We start from the raw sequence: 17,278 nt of genomic DNA, 5'->3' as shown, positions 1-17,278 counted from the left end.
TTATGTATGTTTTAACTTTGTAAATATGCGCTTATTAAATATTATGTGCGTATATTAGTTTACTTAACTAGGTTGTTCGTTACATAGTTTGTCAGAATCTCTGTTGGAATAAACATACGTTTTTAAATTCATTTTATTTGTAGCATTATATCTATACTTGGTCATTTTATTTGTATTTATTGTTATTTTAAAAATTATTGAATATTATTTTTGTTTATTATCTATGTATTTTAATAATAAGATAGATAGGTTCATAACCATGTTATAAATGTGATAGATTGTATCAGGTACTGGTAATTTAAGCATTGAATGCTGATAGTATTGTATGCGTTATTATAATTAAATTGATTCGAGTAAATGAAAATAGGTTTAACAGTTGATGTTTGTATAAGTTTCCATATGGTAACAAAGTATGTTAATTATGTTTAATGATAATTTTGATACGATATTATATTATGTATTTTTTGAATTGTATTTTTATTTTTAAAAGCCTTATCCTAAAGCTATTCCATCCTAAGCCTTTCAATTATAACACCTTATCGGGCTAGGTATAGAGTCGACGAAAACATATTCTAAGCCAATCCATTATCCACCATACTTGTACACAGGGTGTAATCGTTAAGTGTGCTCAGGCGATTATTCCGTAACTTGCATATATCATAAAACTTTGAACTGATATTGAAAGAAAATTAGAATAATAACTTAATAAAAATATAAAGAGAAATATCTAAAAAATTAACTTAAAAGTTAAAACACCCCAATGCATATGAGATTTGAATAATGATAATGAATATCATATTATGTACTGAAAGATTTTAGTTTATTTTTGCTTACCTTACCTCGTTAAGGAAAGTTAATTTTATAATTAGAAACTTTAAATAGAGCAGACGTCTTCATTGTTTTGCACAGTGAGTACGATTGTCAAAAATTAGCTTTGAATACAAAATGTAAGTATGTGTGAGTGTTTAATGTTGCATTTTTGGATATATCTCGATTTATTTTTAAAAACCACCGAGTAAATAATAACAAAATTATTTACTCTGCTTAAAATCCATACTAATATTATAAATGCGAAAGTAACTCTGTCTGTCTGTCTGTTACTCAATCACGCCTTAACTACTGAACCAATTTGCATGAAATTTGGTATAGAGATATTTTGATACCCGAGAAAGGACATAGACTACTTTTTACCCCGGGACATAGGATAGGTTTTATCCCAGCAATCCCACGGGAAGGGGAACTATGCGGGTTTTTCTTTGACTGCGCGGACGAAGCCGCAGGTGGAAAGCTTTATGATAGCTTTATAAAATACTTTTTAAAGCCTTGATGGTATCGTTTTCTCTGAACATATTTTGATCTTTTATGTAGGTAGTTCCAATGTTGTGAGATTTATTTTAAAACAAGATAAAAATGAAATGGGAAGTTGAAATAACAAAGCCAAAAAATAAAATTGATATTTTGCCCATTTTTTGATGTCGGTTGAAAATTAATATACAAACCAAAGAGAATACAAATACTACCTAAGAAATAAGAATACAAACATAAAATTATTGAGCTATCCTTAATGACGCTCCGGTCTCCGTTTATTGGACCTAAACCTCCGTTTGACCGTTTATATTAGATGTAGAAGCTTCCTAATATGGTGTTTTTTTTTATAATTTGCACAATGATATACTTAATCCTGAAAAAACTGTAGTACATTTCAGTTGCAGGATGAAACGATGTTGTAACTAGCCTTAAAACCTATTTTTAATGTTGGCAGCACTGCTTTTAAGTCAAATTTTGAGTTTGACGCATGGACCCTGTTGTTGAATGTTGCTATTGGTTGCTATGGTTACCAATTTATAAACAATAATTGCGTGATACGTTTAGAAGATAGACTGAAATATGTTTTACCTCTTTTTGTGGCCTTTGTTATTAAACTTACTTCCTTAAAATAACTATATTTTATTTCATGGCAGAGTTGCATATATTAGGGCAAATACAACAAGCGGTAGATTTTTGTGGTAATTACTCGTTGTTTTGTCGTTATACCATTCAAGCAGGTAATTAGAATTTATTCCATTAATTTAGAATTGAAATACGTAATATTATAGACAACTTTACAAAAGTAAATATAAATTAAATTTTAGGACCAAACTGGACACTTCTGTCAGGTTCTTCAGAGGGCCAAACACCCTCAGGTAGACCAAACGCTGAAAAGAGTGTTGTTTGGGCACATCCATTGGATTTACATTTTGTCACAAAAGGAATACAAGGTTAATTATTGGAAAATTAAATTAAATAATTCTTTGTAATTTTTGGTTTTCTAACATTAAATTTAATACATCAATATTTTAGACAAAGATTCGAAAATCAGATCAGGAGCGGATGCGAACCCGCATCTTTCGCCGAAGGATTCGAATATTGAACTCGATATTATAAAAAAATATTTTTTTTTTATAATCGTTATGCATATGTCTTTAGATGAATTAAACTTATATTTCAGGTTGGCCAAAAATATTGGTACAGACAAATTGTCTAGACGCTCTGGGCCGTTCTTGGGTCCTAGGATATGGCTGCAGCACAATACCTGCAGTGCCCGGGTACCACACATTAAATGTGCCCTGTTGGATACCTGCAGCTACTTCAATATCAGACAAGATCCGACAGTATTTTATTGGTGGATCTCACCAAATATCTCAAACTGATATTATTAGTTTAGGCAATGATAGGTTGGTAAATTATTATATGTATTTGCTCATATATATTAATTTTTATTTACTTTTAATAATTAATGTTGCTCTTTGGCAGGTGTAAATTAAATACTAACTCAAAAGGTATTATCACATTAAATTTATGTGTTGTTTTAAGAAATTTTACTCAATTTGGAGTGGAGTATAAATAAAAATGCAACCCATCACTTATTTAGGATTTACATTAGTGTCTATTTTAATTCAATTTTGTGTAATGGATTTCATAAATGAAAATATTGAAGTAGATAAAATGATAGAAAATGCTAGTAGGGGGCATTCAAAACGTGATATGCAGGCAATACTCACCAAAATATCTGAAAAGCCACATGGACTATATTACCAGACCAATAAGAATGCTGTAACCAAAGTAAAATCTCCATTTGCCTTATACAAAAATGCCTCATTGGTAGACGTGACAACTACAGAAATATCTAGCACAATTCTTGACTGGGTGTATGATGAAAATGTAACCACAACAGAAGATACTCTCCATAGTACTGATATGTTTACAAGCTCTGAGTTTGAGAATGTTACGGAAATAACATTATTTGATAAAAAGAGCACAACTATGAAACCAAATATAATACCAAAGAAATCTGAACCAAACAAATGTCAATGTGATTTTATGGTGGGTAGAGTTTATAAAGAAAAAAAATCATAATTATTAGCAAAACAATGATTAATTAGACTTGTGATTTGTTTCAGTATAAAACTTGTGATATTAATTGTTGTTGTGATATTGATTGCTCTGAAACTGATAAACTTTTATTTCACTGTGAAAGGAAAACTTGCCCAGTATCGGATACTAACCAACTACAGTATTGTTTAGAAGATAATGAATGCAACAATAAAATGACACCAAATTTCTTAGAAAATTTATTTTGTATTTCTAAAACTAACTTACCCGATAAACGCTTAACAGACATACAGGTAAATATAGTAAAAACAAATACATATATTTATTTTTAAAAGATATAATAATATGGTTCATTTATAATCTATTACAGTTTGATGAGGCAGCAATTAATAGGTCTCCTAAATGGCATAAGCACAACAGGCAAGAGGTTTTGTATGAATTTAAGAGGAATATGTATAGATACAATGAGCCTGTATGGTTATCTAGAAATGGATCCATATTCCATGCAGGTGAGGCTTAACATTAACGTCAGAATATAATATCTATAAAATATTATTTAATCTCAACCTTCAACATTTTTAGATATTCCAGTTATAGTAACAAACCATTACTGTTCTGGAAAGAAGACAATTAAATTCCTTGTAAATGAAAATGTTAAATGTGTTGTAAAATTGCAAGATCTTCATATGTTTCAAGTGTTGAAAAATGTGGAAGGAGGAAGTATATTAAGTCCAATGACAAATTTAACTAATTCTAGTGATAAGGTAAGTTTTCTTAGCTATAGAAGCCCATTTCAAACACTACATTATAATAAAACAATCAACTGTTTGATATCTTAACACAATACATTTAATAAACATTATTTTTTTCAGAATATGACTGTTCATCATACTAACTGGACTTTATACATTTGCGACCAGTTAGAATGCATTGCTTACAATAAAAGTAGTCATGAACCATATTGTACAGAAAGTTATTGCAATAATATTGCAACAAAAGTTCATTATACATTTTACTACTTCGATTCTAAAATAATTAAAGCAGAAATAAAACTTTACATTCAAAAAATAACTATGAATCTTCAATTTATTAATCAGAATGTGAAGGTTACATTTTATCTGAGCAACAAACCAGAAGAGGACATTTTAAAATTAAGTGGAAATCCTGGTTACATTCCTAATTTACCGATTCTTATCTCAACTGCTGAGAATAATCACACAATGCATTTGTTCAATAATTCATTTGGAATCAAAAATATTTTAATACATCCGGACAATATAAATGGTCATTGTATATTGACGAATGTGTCATATAAAATTGTGCAGTTTGGGCAAAACAAGAGAAGCAAATGTCGATTTACTATTAAAGAAGATATTCTCAATGCATACAATGCAACAACTGCTTGCCAAAATATACAGAATAATATACTACATTACCTTAAGTTGGATTCTGTAACTTATGTGGCTCCATATGGCAATCCTCAGAGTATTCCAGATGAAAATTGGATTCAAATTCAGATGTTTGATAAAGAATATATATATGGAATACTTGATAGAAAGAATTCTGCATTACATTGTAAGAATGTAGTTACCAGAATAGCTATATAATTGCTTACGCCGATACAAACAGCGATGTATCTAAAGAGCAAAACAAAATAGTATATGTGAAGGTCGAAGGCACTGCACAAAACGTAACATTCAATAATGACGATATATCGACAGTTCTCACCGTCGATACCAATTTCATAGACGTAAGTAAGCCTGATGTGTTTGAGTATGCGGGCGCACCGCATTTGAAAATTTACTTGCCCAAAAGTTTCTTTCTCCCTTCCAATTCAGGAAACATGCAAGACAAAATGAGATATCTTACACTAATACTATTTGTATTATTTCCATGTATCATTCGACTTATTTAAAGGCAATAAAATAAACATTTCATATTAACTAATAATTTTTATTTAGCAATAATTTAAATACTCTCGTTACTTCTATCACTTTAACTTGGCGTCCACTCATCGAGAGCTTTATGGTCTCGAAACTGTTGGCCTGAAAAATGAAAGCCAATTGTGGATTTTACTGAGGAATTTTTAGTAATGGGACCAGTCAATGAAACATGGTTTTATAAAAAGAAGTTTAATTTAACATAACTAATCTAGGGAATCACGAGGAACACTTATAGTACAGTACCGAAACGATCAAATTAAACCACATTATTACTTGTATATACAATTGTTTTTTTTTTACATTCATGGATAATATTGTAGTTCCGCGTAAATATTAAATGGAAAGTACAAAGTCTTAAGTTTTTGATATTAAAAACCTTATTTATCATGGAAAAAGAAACATAAATTACGTTTAGTAATTTATAGAGCAGGAGAAGGCATAGGTCCTCACGATGACTTGATGAATGATTAAGCATAATTATAATTTAACATAAAATAATAATTTTAATGCCATTGTATGTAAAAGGTTTTTCATATCATTAATACTAAGAGCAACAAGTCGACGAATAATTATTATTAATGTTTTACACTGATATTCTTTCACGATGCAGCTTATAAACACATTCAATTTAAAATAATAATTGTATTTTTCACGTAATGTAAAATTTCCGTCATGTTTGCCGTTAAAATTTCCCAAACATTTTTTTAAGCTTTTATATTACTTTACAGGGCCGTATTTACCCACAGTCTAGAGAACTAAGATGAAAATTGTTAAGCCCGCTTATATTATACAGACACTATTTTTACGACGTTAGTCTTTATTTATTTTATATCATTTCAGTGCACTTAAAAGAAGAATAATCGATATTCAATATTATTAAATATTCCAATCTGTCACTGCCTAACGGATTAAAATTTTTAAACCATGTACTAATCAGAACGTCCTAAATACATCACTGGAAATCAGTATATTACGCATAAATACGGCCCCGTTGCCGTGCTAGAGGTGTCTTTAACGAGAACGCAGTTGCGTACATGGGCGCGGCGAGTACAAGCGCGAGTTGACCACGGTCACGGGCAAGGTTATGGTTACGGTTACAGGTGCGGGTACGGTTACGGTTACGCACCTATGCGACGTAGGTGTACACCTTGCGGTCGTCGGGCGTGCGCGCCAGGTACTCGCGCTCGATGAGCCCCTCGATGCGCTTCTTGATCACTACGGGCGAGGGGAGGAAACGCGCGCGCAGCTGTTCTGTCACTTCCGCCACTAGCAGAGTGTGCTGGTAACATAAGAAATATTTATCAGTATTGACTATTTTTAAAATGTGAAAAGTGTTAATAACAGAAGATACAAACAGTGCAATTGCAACATTTTACTGATTATTTCTTAAAATATAATTGTTTATATATTTATAAGAGCCAAAAGTTCATTTCAATAATAGAAAAAAATAATCTGTATTATGATAACTAGTTTCAAATAAAGGGATTTTAAGTACCAAATATCGTGTCATAAGTTAGTTTCCCAATATGTTCTTTACGTTTCTAGTTCAAATTTAGTTTGATAAAGTGTGAACATTTACTAATAGTAAGATGAATTGTCGTAAAAATCTCACCGCCATCTTTTTCCTGGCCTTCATGATGCGCACGATGGCCGCCTCGATCTCGTGCTTGCGGTCCTCGTCCACCTTGTTGCGGGTCTCGCGTCGCTCCGGCTCCGACTCGCCCTTCGCTGCCACCGTTTGGATCTTTACCCTGAGCGTGTGAATATAATGGGTGAATTAGTTCATTTTGTGGTTAGACAAAGTTTTTAAAAATAAAATATTTGTTTACGTTTAGTTTAGCAAGATGTAATAATTTTATAACCGCCGATTTTATAAAGCAAAAAATAATTTTAGATGTATAGCGTGTTTTACTGTCCCTTGATACACATATAAAAATAAAAAAATAGTTTATTTTCTCATATAAGTTACATAAGATAAGTTAACATATTTTCAGTACATATAAATAAGTGTGAGACTGGTGCCTAAACTAGGTAAAATATAAGACCAGAAATTTCGTTTGGCATAAATTCTTTAAAAAAAATCATTTCACCTGTGTAATTTGGACGTGAATGCATCATTTACGTAGAACTGGTGAGGGGGCTCAATCTCCTTAGTTTTGGGATGTTTGATCAGCACTCGCTGCGTGGGCTTGCCCATGGCTAGCGACTGTAATGCGCGCACTAAATCCTTCTCCGGTATGTCAGTCTCGTTGAGTATTTCCTGAAACAATGCATTTTAATTTTCATAAAAATTTCAAGCAGATCGGTAAATTGTTCTCTTATTTTCGTTGTGTTATTTCACACTGAATTATCATTTTTAATTTGGACCCAACATTTGTAATCATAACCCTTTTATGTTAACTTAATCTTTTTTAATTTTTATTTTAGTAAACCCTACACTTCTCGGTCAGATAAAGATAGGGATTCAAAATGACGACTCCTCTTTTTGTCTCTCGCTCACTCACGTTCCGATCTGTAACGGTCAAAAAATAGTTGACAGCAGCTGTGTGATGTTATTGCGCGGCGTGCGGCGGGGAGCGGGGCGGGGGGGAGCCGCTCGCTAGGGAAGCAACAACGCACCTCGTACGTGAGCCGGTCGCGCTTGTTGAACAGCAGCAGCACGCACATCTGGAAGGTGGACACTTGTATGATGTGGCGGCGGGGGGCGGGCGCGGGCGCGGGCGCGGCGTGCGGCGGGGAGCGGGGCGGGGGGGAGCCGCTCGCTAGGGAAGCAACAACGCACCTCGTACGTGAGCCGGTCGCGCTTGTTGAACAGCAGCAGCACGCACATCTGGAAGGTGGACACTTGTATGATGTGGCGGCGGGGGGCGGGCGCGGGCGCGGGCGCGGCGTGCGGCGGGGAGCGGGGCGGGGAGCCGCTCGCGCCGCGGAACGTGGCGTGCAGGTCCGCGCTGCCCAGCTGCGGCTGCAGCGACAGCTGCCGGCCAGAGTGCTTCGCGAGGTAGAAGCTGTAAAAAAGTAGTCAGATTACATTTTTTTATACATAATGCCGCGGCCACACACTCGACGAGTGGTATGGGAAGTAACGAAGAAAGTAGGCATGGACATAGTGTGGCCACGTTACTCGTCATGCCACTCGTCGTGCTCATCGTCCTGCTCACTGCTCCCTATTTTGTCGGCTTTTGCGAGCGAGTCAAAGGACCGGCAATACGAGTGCGAATGCCTGGCCACATACTCGCGCGATCGCAGTCCGCATCGAGCGCTCGCGCAAGACGCACACGTATGAAAAATTGCAATTAATTATGTCGTCGATAAATAGATGTGATCCACCATATCTGTTGGCGAAGACGAAGACGACGATGGATAATATTTCTTTTTACTACATTAATATAGGTAATTAGCATACTAAAAATGCATAGAGCGCAGGCTGCCATCGTTTCAACGTCCATTTCTTGAGACAAGGCAAATAACAAGTGAGGAGCGTCGCGATTAATCGCGCGAGTAGAGCAGTGTGTGGCCAGAAAGGGCAATGTCCCACCACCAAATAAAATTCTGAGTTGATGTTTAATAAAAGGTTTAAGAAAGGACCGCGACAAACAGCTTTAATTGCTTTATTTTTTTTAATCTTTCTTATGTTTAGAGATTATTTTTCCATTTTAAGAGCTAGCGCACAAGAGCAACTTTGTCTCCGCAACTATTTTGTCTCTCCCACCCATGGGCTAGTATGAAAGTGCACGCACGTAGCGACGCAACTCCCCATACAATTGATGGGAGACACAAAATAGTTGCGGAAACATAAGTTGCTCTTGTGCGCTAGCTCTTAAAGGATAAACTGATTACAATACCTGCGGAACACTTCGAAGGCCATTCTAGGTGCAGCGGGAATGTTGCACTTGGGCGTGGCGCTCTGTGTGGGCCAGAAGCCCGTCGTTAGCACACGCACCGATAGGTCCACGCCGTGCAAGTTGCTCTAAAGATATCGAAATAAATAATAAAATAACAACAAATAGAACATTAAAGTAATTTACTTCGTCATAACTGTAGTATATTTTTTAATTAATCATTGCTTTGTTAATTCGTGGATTAAAATAGTTACTTCGAAAACTTGTGCTCTATAAATATGTTACAGAAGTACAACATTTAACAGACTAATAAAACCATGTGCAAAGAGTAGGCACATACAAATAATGAAAGTAACAAAACAAATTCACCCCGGATGATATCACATGCTCCTTGAACTCCTCCATGATGGTGTTGGACACTGTCATGTCCTTGAACATACCCTCCAGCTTTGACGTAAACTGACAACCGCATTCAGTCTGAAAAAGGCATTCAAGGTCATTTTAATGAAATATATGCTATGACAAGTTGTATTAGGTTGTAGTTGAGAGTGTATTAAATGATTTTATAAGTTTATGCGTCTAGTCTAGTCGTCTACAATCTTCCGTTTTCTAATTATGTACTTACCAAAAAAAATTTATAGAACTGGTTCTAACTTGTTCTAACTGGTAACTAGTTCTTTATTAATATTGTTCATGATAATAAATCTACATCTATTGGCATTAATAAATCTAGGAGCGGGAGGAATCTAGGAGGATATATAACCTAGCTTCTAGACCAGAGAATTACTTTATGGAGTAGTAAAAAATGATCTTACTATGTAACATTTTTTAAGGAAATCAAACTACCAAAACTACAGTACATAATCGTGCTTAAAGTCTGAGTGATCTGTCTGCAAAATTCTTTACTGGCAAGTTAATTGTTTCATACCAAGTCAGGATGGTCATTGGTCATAGACTTTAAGCAAGGTTAATCCACAAAATACAATCATTTTGTATTGATACTACACTTACAATGAATATGTAAACGTAAAGAATTTTGCAGCAAATATAAATGTTTGTTTGACAGCAGTTAATCACTCAGAGTACTCGATCAGCGACACGTCACCAATCATACAATGAAAATCCCTTGGTTCCACATCTTTAAGCAATCCTTCTCTCTGGGAAATGCCACAAAGCTACTTGTAAGGATTTCTGATATTAAATTTCTGATTAAACAATATTTGTATTCCATAGTTCGTAAAGAATATTCTCAAATTTTAAAGCCTTCATAACACATAGACATATTCAGAATTCTAATTTGACTAAATACACATTTAGAAGAGAATAAAATATTTACCTTTAATTTAGAGATCATATTTTTCTCGCTGTCATCAGATACAGATTTATTTAAGAGAAGACGTTTGGCAAGATGCTGTTTATAGTAACGCTCAAACACATCTTTTTCTTGCAGGAAACGGAAGAGCACCATTGTTTTATCTAAGACTGCTTCGATTTCTTGCTCACTCATCTAATAAAAAAGATTCAATATAATATACATACTTATTAAACAAGTAAATTATCTTTAGAAAATTAAAAATGGACTTACGCCTTTTTCGCCTTTCTTTAATTTTCCGTCAATAAACAGTGAAAGGAATTCAGGTGACTTGTTGTTTAGATTAAGGAAATATTCGAAGTCTGATGCGATCATATGTTTGAATATTTTATCATTGTTGAATGAGTTGTGAAGGAAATGATCAAATCTATCTTTCAGATCCAGAAGGTTCTGGAAAGTAAAAAAATGTTCTCGTTTATAATATCATCATTATTTATATGAGCAAAATCGTCTTCAGCCACTCACATCCATACTCTGTTTTTATTATCTTTTGGTCTCAAATGTATAAACAGATTTTCTTACTTTGCATCCAAATAAAAAATAGGTACAAACTACTAGTAGCTAGTAATTTCTTTTATTAATAACAAAAATGTCTTGGGTAGTTTTAGTATTTAGAGTAATAATTCTAAAATATATTTATTTTATTTATTTAACAATTTAATATACCACACCAAGTAATATTTACAATTATACAAAGAGGATTAATATGGTAGGTACATAAGGCGGCCTTATCGCTTACTAGCGATCTCTATATTAAAATTTTTCACATTTATCCCTTTAAAATAAAAGTATACCTTGCATTTAACCTCTTTCATCCATCATACTTTTCCACCATGCACTCACCAAACAAAATTATTTATACTCCATACCTGCACATACGCAATAGCGTTGGTATTGTGGTGCGTATCTGTAACAAGCGCACGTCCCTGCTCCCGCAGGTGCGCCGACACCGCGTCCGCGACCGTGCGCAGCCCCTCCGCCACGCGCGACAGCAGCTTGTACACGCACGCCAGCTCCACTGTACGCGTGTGGAGTAACATGTGCACTACGCCCGAGTTCTCCATCTGTACCGAACAAAGAGTTTCTGTGTACACTATCTTCCCAATTTTGTAATTGTATTAACTTTCTGCTTTTATTTTTTGGTTGCTTGGAAGAAATTGCTGTTAAGCAATAAAGCCGCCAATTGATTAGTATAATATCCTGATTTTGTCAAACTTTGTGTGTGCAATAAAGAGTATATAAATAAATAAATAAATAAAGAGACAAAGAACATTTATAATTATTGTGCACGAGACATTAGTATTGTGTGTGCGTGTGTAGCACTTGCACCACAGTAGAGACCTCGATTTGAATACATAGAGACAAATGATCGGATATACAATGCAACGCATACTAGCTCCACCAGGCGTGTGTGGAGTAACATGTGCACTACGCCTGAGTTCTCCATCTGCACAATGCGTAGAGACAAGGAAAAGTTAATGTTGTGCACAAATTCAAATGTGTTGTACCATGGTAGAGATATCTATCTGCACCATACATAGAGACGATAAGCGATAGGATAAACAATATAACGCAGGCTGACTCTATCGTGTGCATATTGGAGCAGAATGTACACACCTCAGTTCCCCATCTGTACCATAGAAACAGACGAATGATAAGATATACAATATAACGTACGCCAGCTCCACTGTATGAGCGTGTGGAGTTAGAGCTAGCGCGCAAGAGCAACTTTTGTCTCCGCAACTATTTTGTATCTCCCATCAACTCTATGGGCTAGTATGAAAGTGCGCGCATGTAGCGACGCAACTCCCCATACAATTAGGCGAGACAAAATAGTTGCGGAGACAAAGTTGCTCGTGCGCGCTGGCTCTTATTTATGCACTCAGCCTGAGTTTTCCATTCTTACCATATGAAGAGAATTACAAATATTAATGATGAGCACCATACACTACACAATGTATTTATTTCTTTGCTGGTGGAAGAGTTCTCCATCTGCATCATTACATCAATCAACAATAAGATATTATACAATATAACGTAGGCGAACCCTAACTTTCGCCCGAGCTGCACCACACAGACAAGCAAAATTTGAATGGGTACATCATACACTAGTTTTACACAATGTGTCAGTGTATAGTACTTGCAACAGACATCTCGATCTGCGCCCTTTATAGAGACAGTGAAGGACAGGACATTTTTTTTTTCAAATTAAAATTTGAATCATTATGCAATATATCGCAGGCTATCATACTCATGCACAACATATGCACCATACAAAAACAATGAAAATAACAACACAAAATATTGTATAATATAAAACAAGTACTAACAATGAGTGTGATGTGTGTGTGTGTTTGTAGCAGTATATGTGCTATGCCAGAAATTTCCATAAATTATAAATTTGAGAGACAAAAGAGATAATGAAGGTTAGTATATTATTACATCACACACTATCAATGAAAGCATATTCAGTATGACGAAATTGAACCTACTCATCGCTATTTACATTTATGACACGTCATAATGTGACGAAAGATTAGATATGACCTTAGCATAATTATCAGAACAAATACAGCTAGTAAATGTTCAAATAATTAAGCTCTGAACTTCTTGCATTTCATTGCTTGAAAACAAATGCTGTATTAGTCTTTACACTACAAAATAAATAACTATTTTATTAGATCTATTAACAATCTATCTCTATACCCTATAACAGGAATTTTAAAACCATCCCACTCCACTACATATATTATAGTCATATATACTCATTGAAAAACACAAGAAATCGCAGCAAGACCTGCCTTAACAATGATCTCAACCACCACACACCAATTCATGGCCTCAATAAACACGTAAAAGAATGAACGACTTAAGTCTCAAAAACACATAGAAAAATCACTAACCTACCACAGCAATGTTCTCAAAGCACATACACAACCAACATGACCCACCTCGACAATGGTCTTCATGTGTCGCTCGATGAGCTCGTGCTCGAGCACGGCCACGACGCGCGGCTCCGTGCTCTCGTCGAGGTAGTGCCGCGCGCGCTCCGCCTCCTCGCTGATGCGCGCCTCCACGCGCGCTATGTACACCGCCGCGCTGTTCTCCGCCAAGAACTTCTGAGATTCCATCTGCAATTCAATACAGCACAATAGTATGGTAATATTCTTCGTTCAGAATTTCTTAATTTCCATCTGCAATGCTATAAACATAACAAATATTTAAAGCCTTTAATTTTTTACACTTTAAACTCATCATATGTTGACAATGTGTCAAATATTTTTTTGAGAATTAGAAAATATGTTAGTAGAAATTCTTTAGTTTTTTGGCAATGATAGAGACTTGTCCATAATTAATAACTCAGCCCCCGGAATCACAGACACAATAGAAAATCTATTGTGTCTGTGATTGATGTCTGTAATATTTTTCACTGAAGCCATGTACAGTCGCTTCGGAAAGACTTTTTTCAATGGCTGGAAACATCCAGACTGAAAAAAAAAATCTCCTAAAACCAGAAAATCTACGAACTTTATGTTTTTTTTTTAATAAAAATTTGCCTATTGTAAATTTTAATTATTAGAAGAGTAAACATTCATTAAATAAATAAGTCTTTTATTACCAAAGCGAGATATTCGTATTCTTATTCGCCGAATAGTAGGTTTGATATTCGTATTCGTATTCGTAAAAGTAGTATTCGTTGCATCACTAATTCAAATACAAGAACATCTAAAACATACCCGATAAAACTCGGCAGACTGATGTAGAAAAGGTTTTTCAAAGTCCTCCTCGTAGACAGCTCGAGAGTTGATGCCTAGTACCATGAGCATTTGGCAGGCGTTCCTGATAGCGAGACGATCCACTACCTCCCCTCGTCGCTCACGCGCCACCAGTTCTAGCAATGTTTGCCGCAAGTGGTCTCTAATGCAACCGTATCGCACCACCTTTTGAGGTCATAGAAAACATTTTATTATTTATTAATAATAATAATTTATTTATTTATGCAATTTTTACTTGTTTTTTATAAAAGTAAAACTAGTTTAATATAATTGAGTATTTACTATAAAACAGCATTTGGACAATAAATTTAGCAAAGGAAAGAAATAATGACTAGAAAACTAACATTATTCCAATGTTAGTTAACAAGGACAGGACATTTCCATTTATAAAATAAAGATATACTGAAGAAGGTTTAATTGTAATAAATATATTGCATTACCTGATCTCTAAATATAATGAGCCCTAGATTATAAACATTATCAACATCGTTCTGCTGTACATATACTCTGTCCATGTACATCAGTATATCTCTAATCATGACCATGCTTGTTTGATGATCTGTCCAAGCATTATTGAGAGTTTGTAGGAATCCATTATGTAATGAGTGTAGAACATCTTCTCGGACCTTTAAATTATAAAAAAATATTAAAGTTAAAAGTTATTGAAATACTGTTATTAAACTTATTTTGACAAGTAATGCTTTATTATAGCAGATAAATACTAAAGCAAAAAAAATAACCTTGGTTTCAAGGTGATGAGTGACCACTTCCTTCAGACCAGTGTACAATCTTTCACCATGCTTATGAAGTACCATTGTATATGCATTTCGGTACAACTCTTCAAATGAAAGGCCTGAATTGTTTTTCTTTTGAATTTCCTGTATTGCATTTTTTAATAAACTCCATATACTCTCCACATACTTTTCATCCATAGTCATCTGGAATATTCTTGACATTTTAATTTTTCCTCAATTACTATATCACAGTAAGGTTTTAATTTAATTCTAGTTTTAAAAATGAATAACATTAACAAGTAAATTATTATCTATCTTTAAAAAAACATAGCCTTGCAGTTATTTAAGTGAAAGTTACAGACCCATGTATCAGGATACATTTGATAATATGGTTCGGAATAGTTCCATACTTGAAATTTTCTGGTCATCTTGAATAGTTTATTTGTTTTTGTCATCACAAAATCATAAGTGTGTATCAAAGAATAATATGTACATAGTAAACAATTTTACAAAATCTGTAATATTGACTGATTTTTCTCTATTGTCAAATAAATTTATGACATTTTGTTACTGAAATTTTGTTCTATACTGAAGCTATATTATGTTTCTAATTTTAAACTAAGTGTCATGTAATAATATCCCACAGATAACTGCTTAATGTGTGACAGTAAAAAGTATCTTTAATTTCATTTTAACTAGCAAAATCCGAAGTGCTTATAGGCTTCCATTTTATCTACATTTTTATGGTAATTTGTTTACTTAAATAATTTTATTTTAACCAATACATAGGCTTCTAAATAACCATGATTCTTAAATGCACGCCAGATACAAAATATGTTTTTATGCTCATCTAGACATAATGTTAAAAATAAATTGTTATGACTCAAATCTAAAAGTATATAGAGATAGCTTTTCAGTAAATAGTATCACAAAAATGTATAGATTGTGGGATTGTATAGTATAATAGCTTGTCCAGATAAATGGTGCACTTCACTGTTTGTAAATCAATACCCCATCTCTTTACAATAATAAAAGATAAGAAATAATGTCCACATCAAAAGATTTAAACTGATGTCTCATAGTATAGGTACAGAGACACTCATTGTATAGAGAAGAGAAAATTAAATTTTGACCTTAAATAGATCTAGTTATTGATTCCTCTTCATGATCAGCTAATTTATAAATAAACTTTTCATATTTTCTTTGAAAAGTCAACTGTTTTAAGATTTTCAGAAAATGGGATCTCTATCTTTTTACTTTTTGTTAAAGTTTAATCAAAAGTTTTGGTTTTTTTTTAATGTGACAATTACTTATAGGTACATAACTTAATTGAGATTCTAACCGCATAAAATTTTTAAAATGAAGAAGGAATAAACAATATAAAGACACAAAAAAATGAGAAAAAGGATAAATCCCTACAAATAATAATATCATTATTAACCATATTATAGAATTCAAATTATACTGCATATACATAAAATAGTGAGGATGGAATAACAATTAATTACAACAAATAAATATGTTCAAATATACTTACGGGAAAGGCCCTGATCCTCATCTTGCCAGGTTTATCTTTAGGCAACGTACTTTTCATCATTGCGACTGATTTTTTATTACTAACAAACACTGAAACTTATAACCTTTTTAATTCATTTAAATTCCCAAATACACTTCATTGTTACTCTCCCATTTAACATCTGAAACAGAAAATTGTTAGTTTTATATGCGATAAAGGCAAACGTCATTCGATACAGGTAAATGTGATCTAAAAGTTAAGCAAGTAAATTGAAATAAATAGGTATTGATTATAGTTTACATGATTTTCTGTGTAACTTGATTAATATTATGTTTACTTTATTTTACAATTGAAATATCGCTGTTCTGAGAAAATAAAATACAATTTACGAATAGATAATATGTCAGTGGAAGAGACATAACAACAGGCTAGTCTCTTTCTCTCTTGAATTACATGGGCGCCACTTCATGATGTGACGTATTTTTAATAACATTTGAACACAGCATAACTAGTAAAAAAACTAACTTATATTTGCTGATACACCTGACAACGATCAGAAATATTTCAGTTATAAATTATAATTATTGCAAATTCGATTTCACATAGCTAAATAAACTTTGACTTGTGAATATAGAGAATAGTCAATAGAGTGGTTACTGTTTAATAGACTATAGATCACATTATAGATCATCTTGATGATATAGATAAAACAATAAGCTATAG

The 17,278-nt window shown here is 33.8% G+C and overlaps 3 protein-coding genes across 4 annotated transcripts; 2 read left to right on the top strand and 1 right to left on the bottom strand.

The window, feature by feature from the left end:
• Positions 1–1,791: 1,791 nt before the first annotated feature.
• LOC123705902 (B9 domain-containing protein 2) lies at positions 1,792–2,887 on the top strand. Its single transcript, XM_045654989.1, has 4 exons — positions 1,792–2,045; positions 2,133–2,258; positions 2,489–2,714; positions 2,794–2,887. Exons 1-4 carry the CDS (start codon positions 1,955–1,957, stop codon positions 2,885–2,887), a joined length of 537 nt encoding a protein of 178 aa, XP_045510945.1. The 5' UTR covers positions 1,792–1,954.
• A 2-nt stretch (positions 2,888–2,889) lies between these two features.
• Positions 2,890–5,315, top strand: LOC123705978 (tectonic-1). Its single transcript, XM_045655100.1, is given in 6 exon segments — positions 2,890–3,363; positions 3,441–3,686; positions 3,743–3,881; positions 3,955–4,136; positions 4,245–4,952; positions 4,955–5,315. Coding segments are annotated over 6 exon segments (2,082 nt in total). The 3' UTR covers positions 5,288–5,315.
• LOC123705901 (cullin-3-A) lies at positions 3,597–17,196 on the bottom strand. 2 transcript variants are annotated; one of them, XR_006753348.1, is made up of 16 exons: positions 17,081–17,196; positions 16,577–16,736; positions 15,046–15,243; positions 14,746–14,931; positions 14,267–14,470; positions 13,481–13,660; positions 11,399–11,593; positions 10,743–10,919; positions 10,494–10,664; positions 9,527–9,634; positions 9,161–9,285; positions 8,098–8,323; positions 7,406–7,575; positions 6,928–7,066; positions 6,365–6,594; positions 3,597–6,005 (listed from the first exon to the last, which is right to left on the bottom strand). XR_006753348.1 is itself a non-coding variant. In XM_045654988.1 (16 exons), the coding sequence occupies exons 2-15, from the start codon at positions 16,634–16,636 to the stop codon at positions 6,442–6,444; spliced, it is 2,292 nt and encodes a 763-aa protein (XP_045510944.1). In that variant the 5' UTR covers positions 16,637–16,736; positions 17,081–17,196; the 3' UTR covers positions 3,597–5,417. The 2 variants fall into 2 exon arrangements, 1 of the variants encoding a protein (XP_045510944.1); XM_045654988.1 differs by having other exon boundaries at positions 3,597–5,417; positions 6,442–6,594.
• Positions 17,197–17,278: the final 82 nt, after the last annotated feature.

The sequence above is a fragment of the Colias croceus genome, chromosome 3 (genome assembly GCF_905220415.1).
Source record: "Colias croceus chromosome 3, ilColCroc2.1".
Lineage (NCBI taxonomy): Eukaryota > Metazoa > Arthropoda > Insecta > Lepidoptera > Pieridae > Colias > Colias croceus.
The sequence above is the reverse complement of the archived record's forward strand: the minus strand, read 5'-3'. Positions and strand labels throughout refer to the sequence as shown.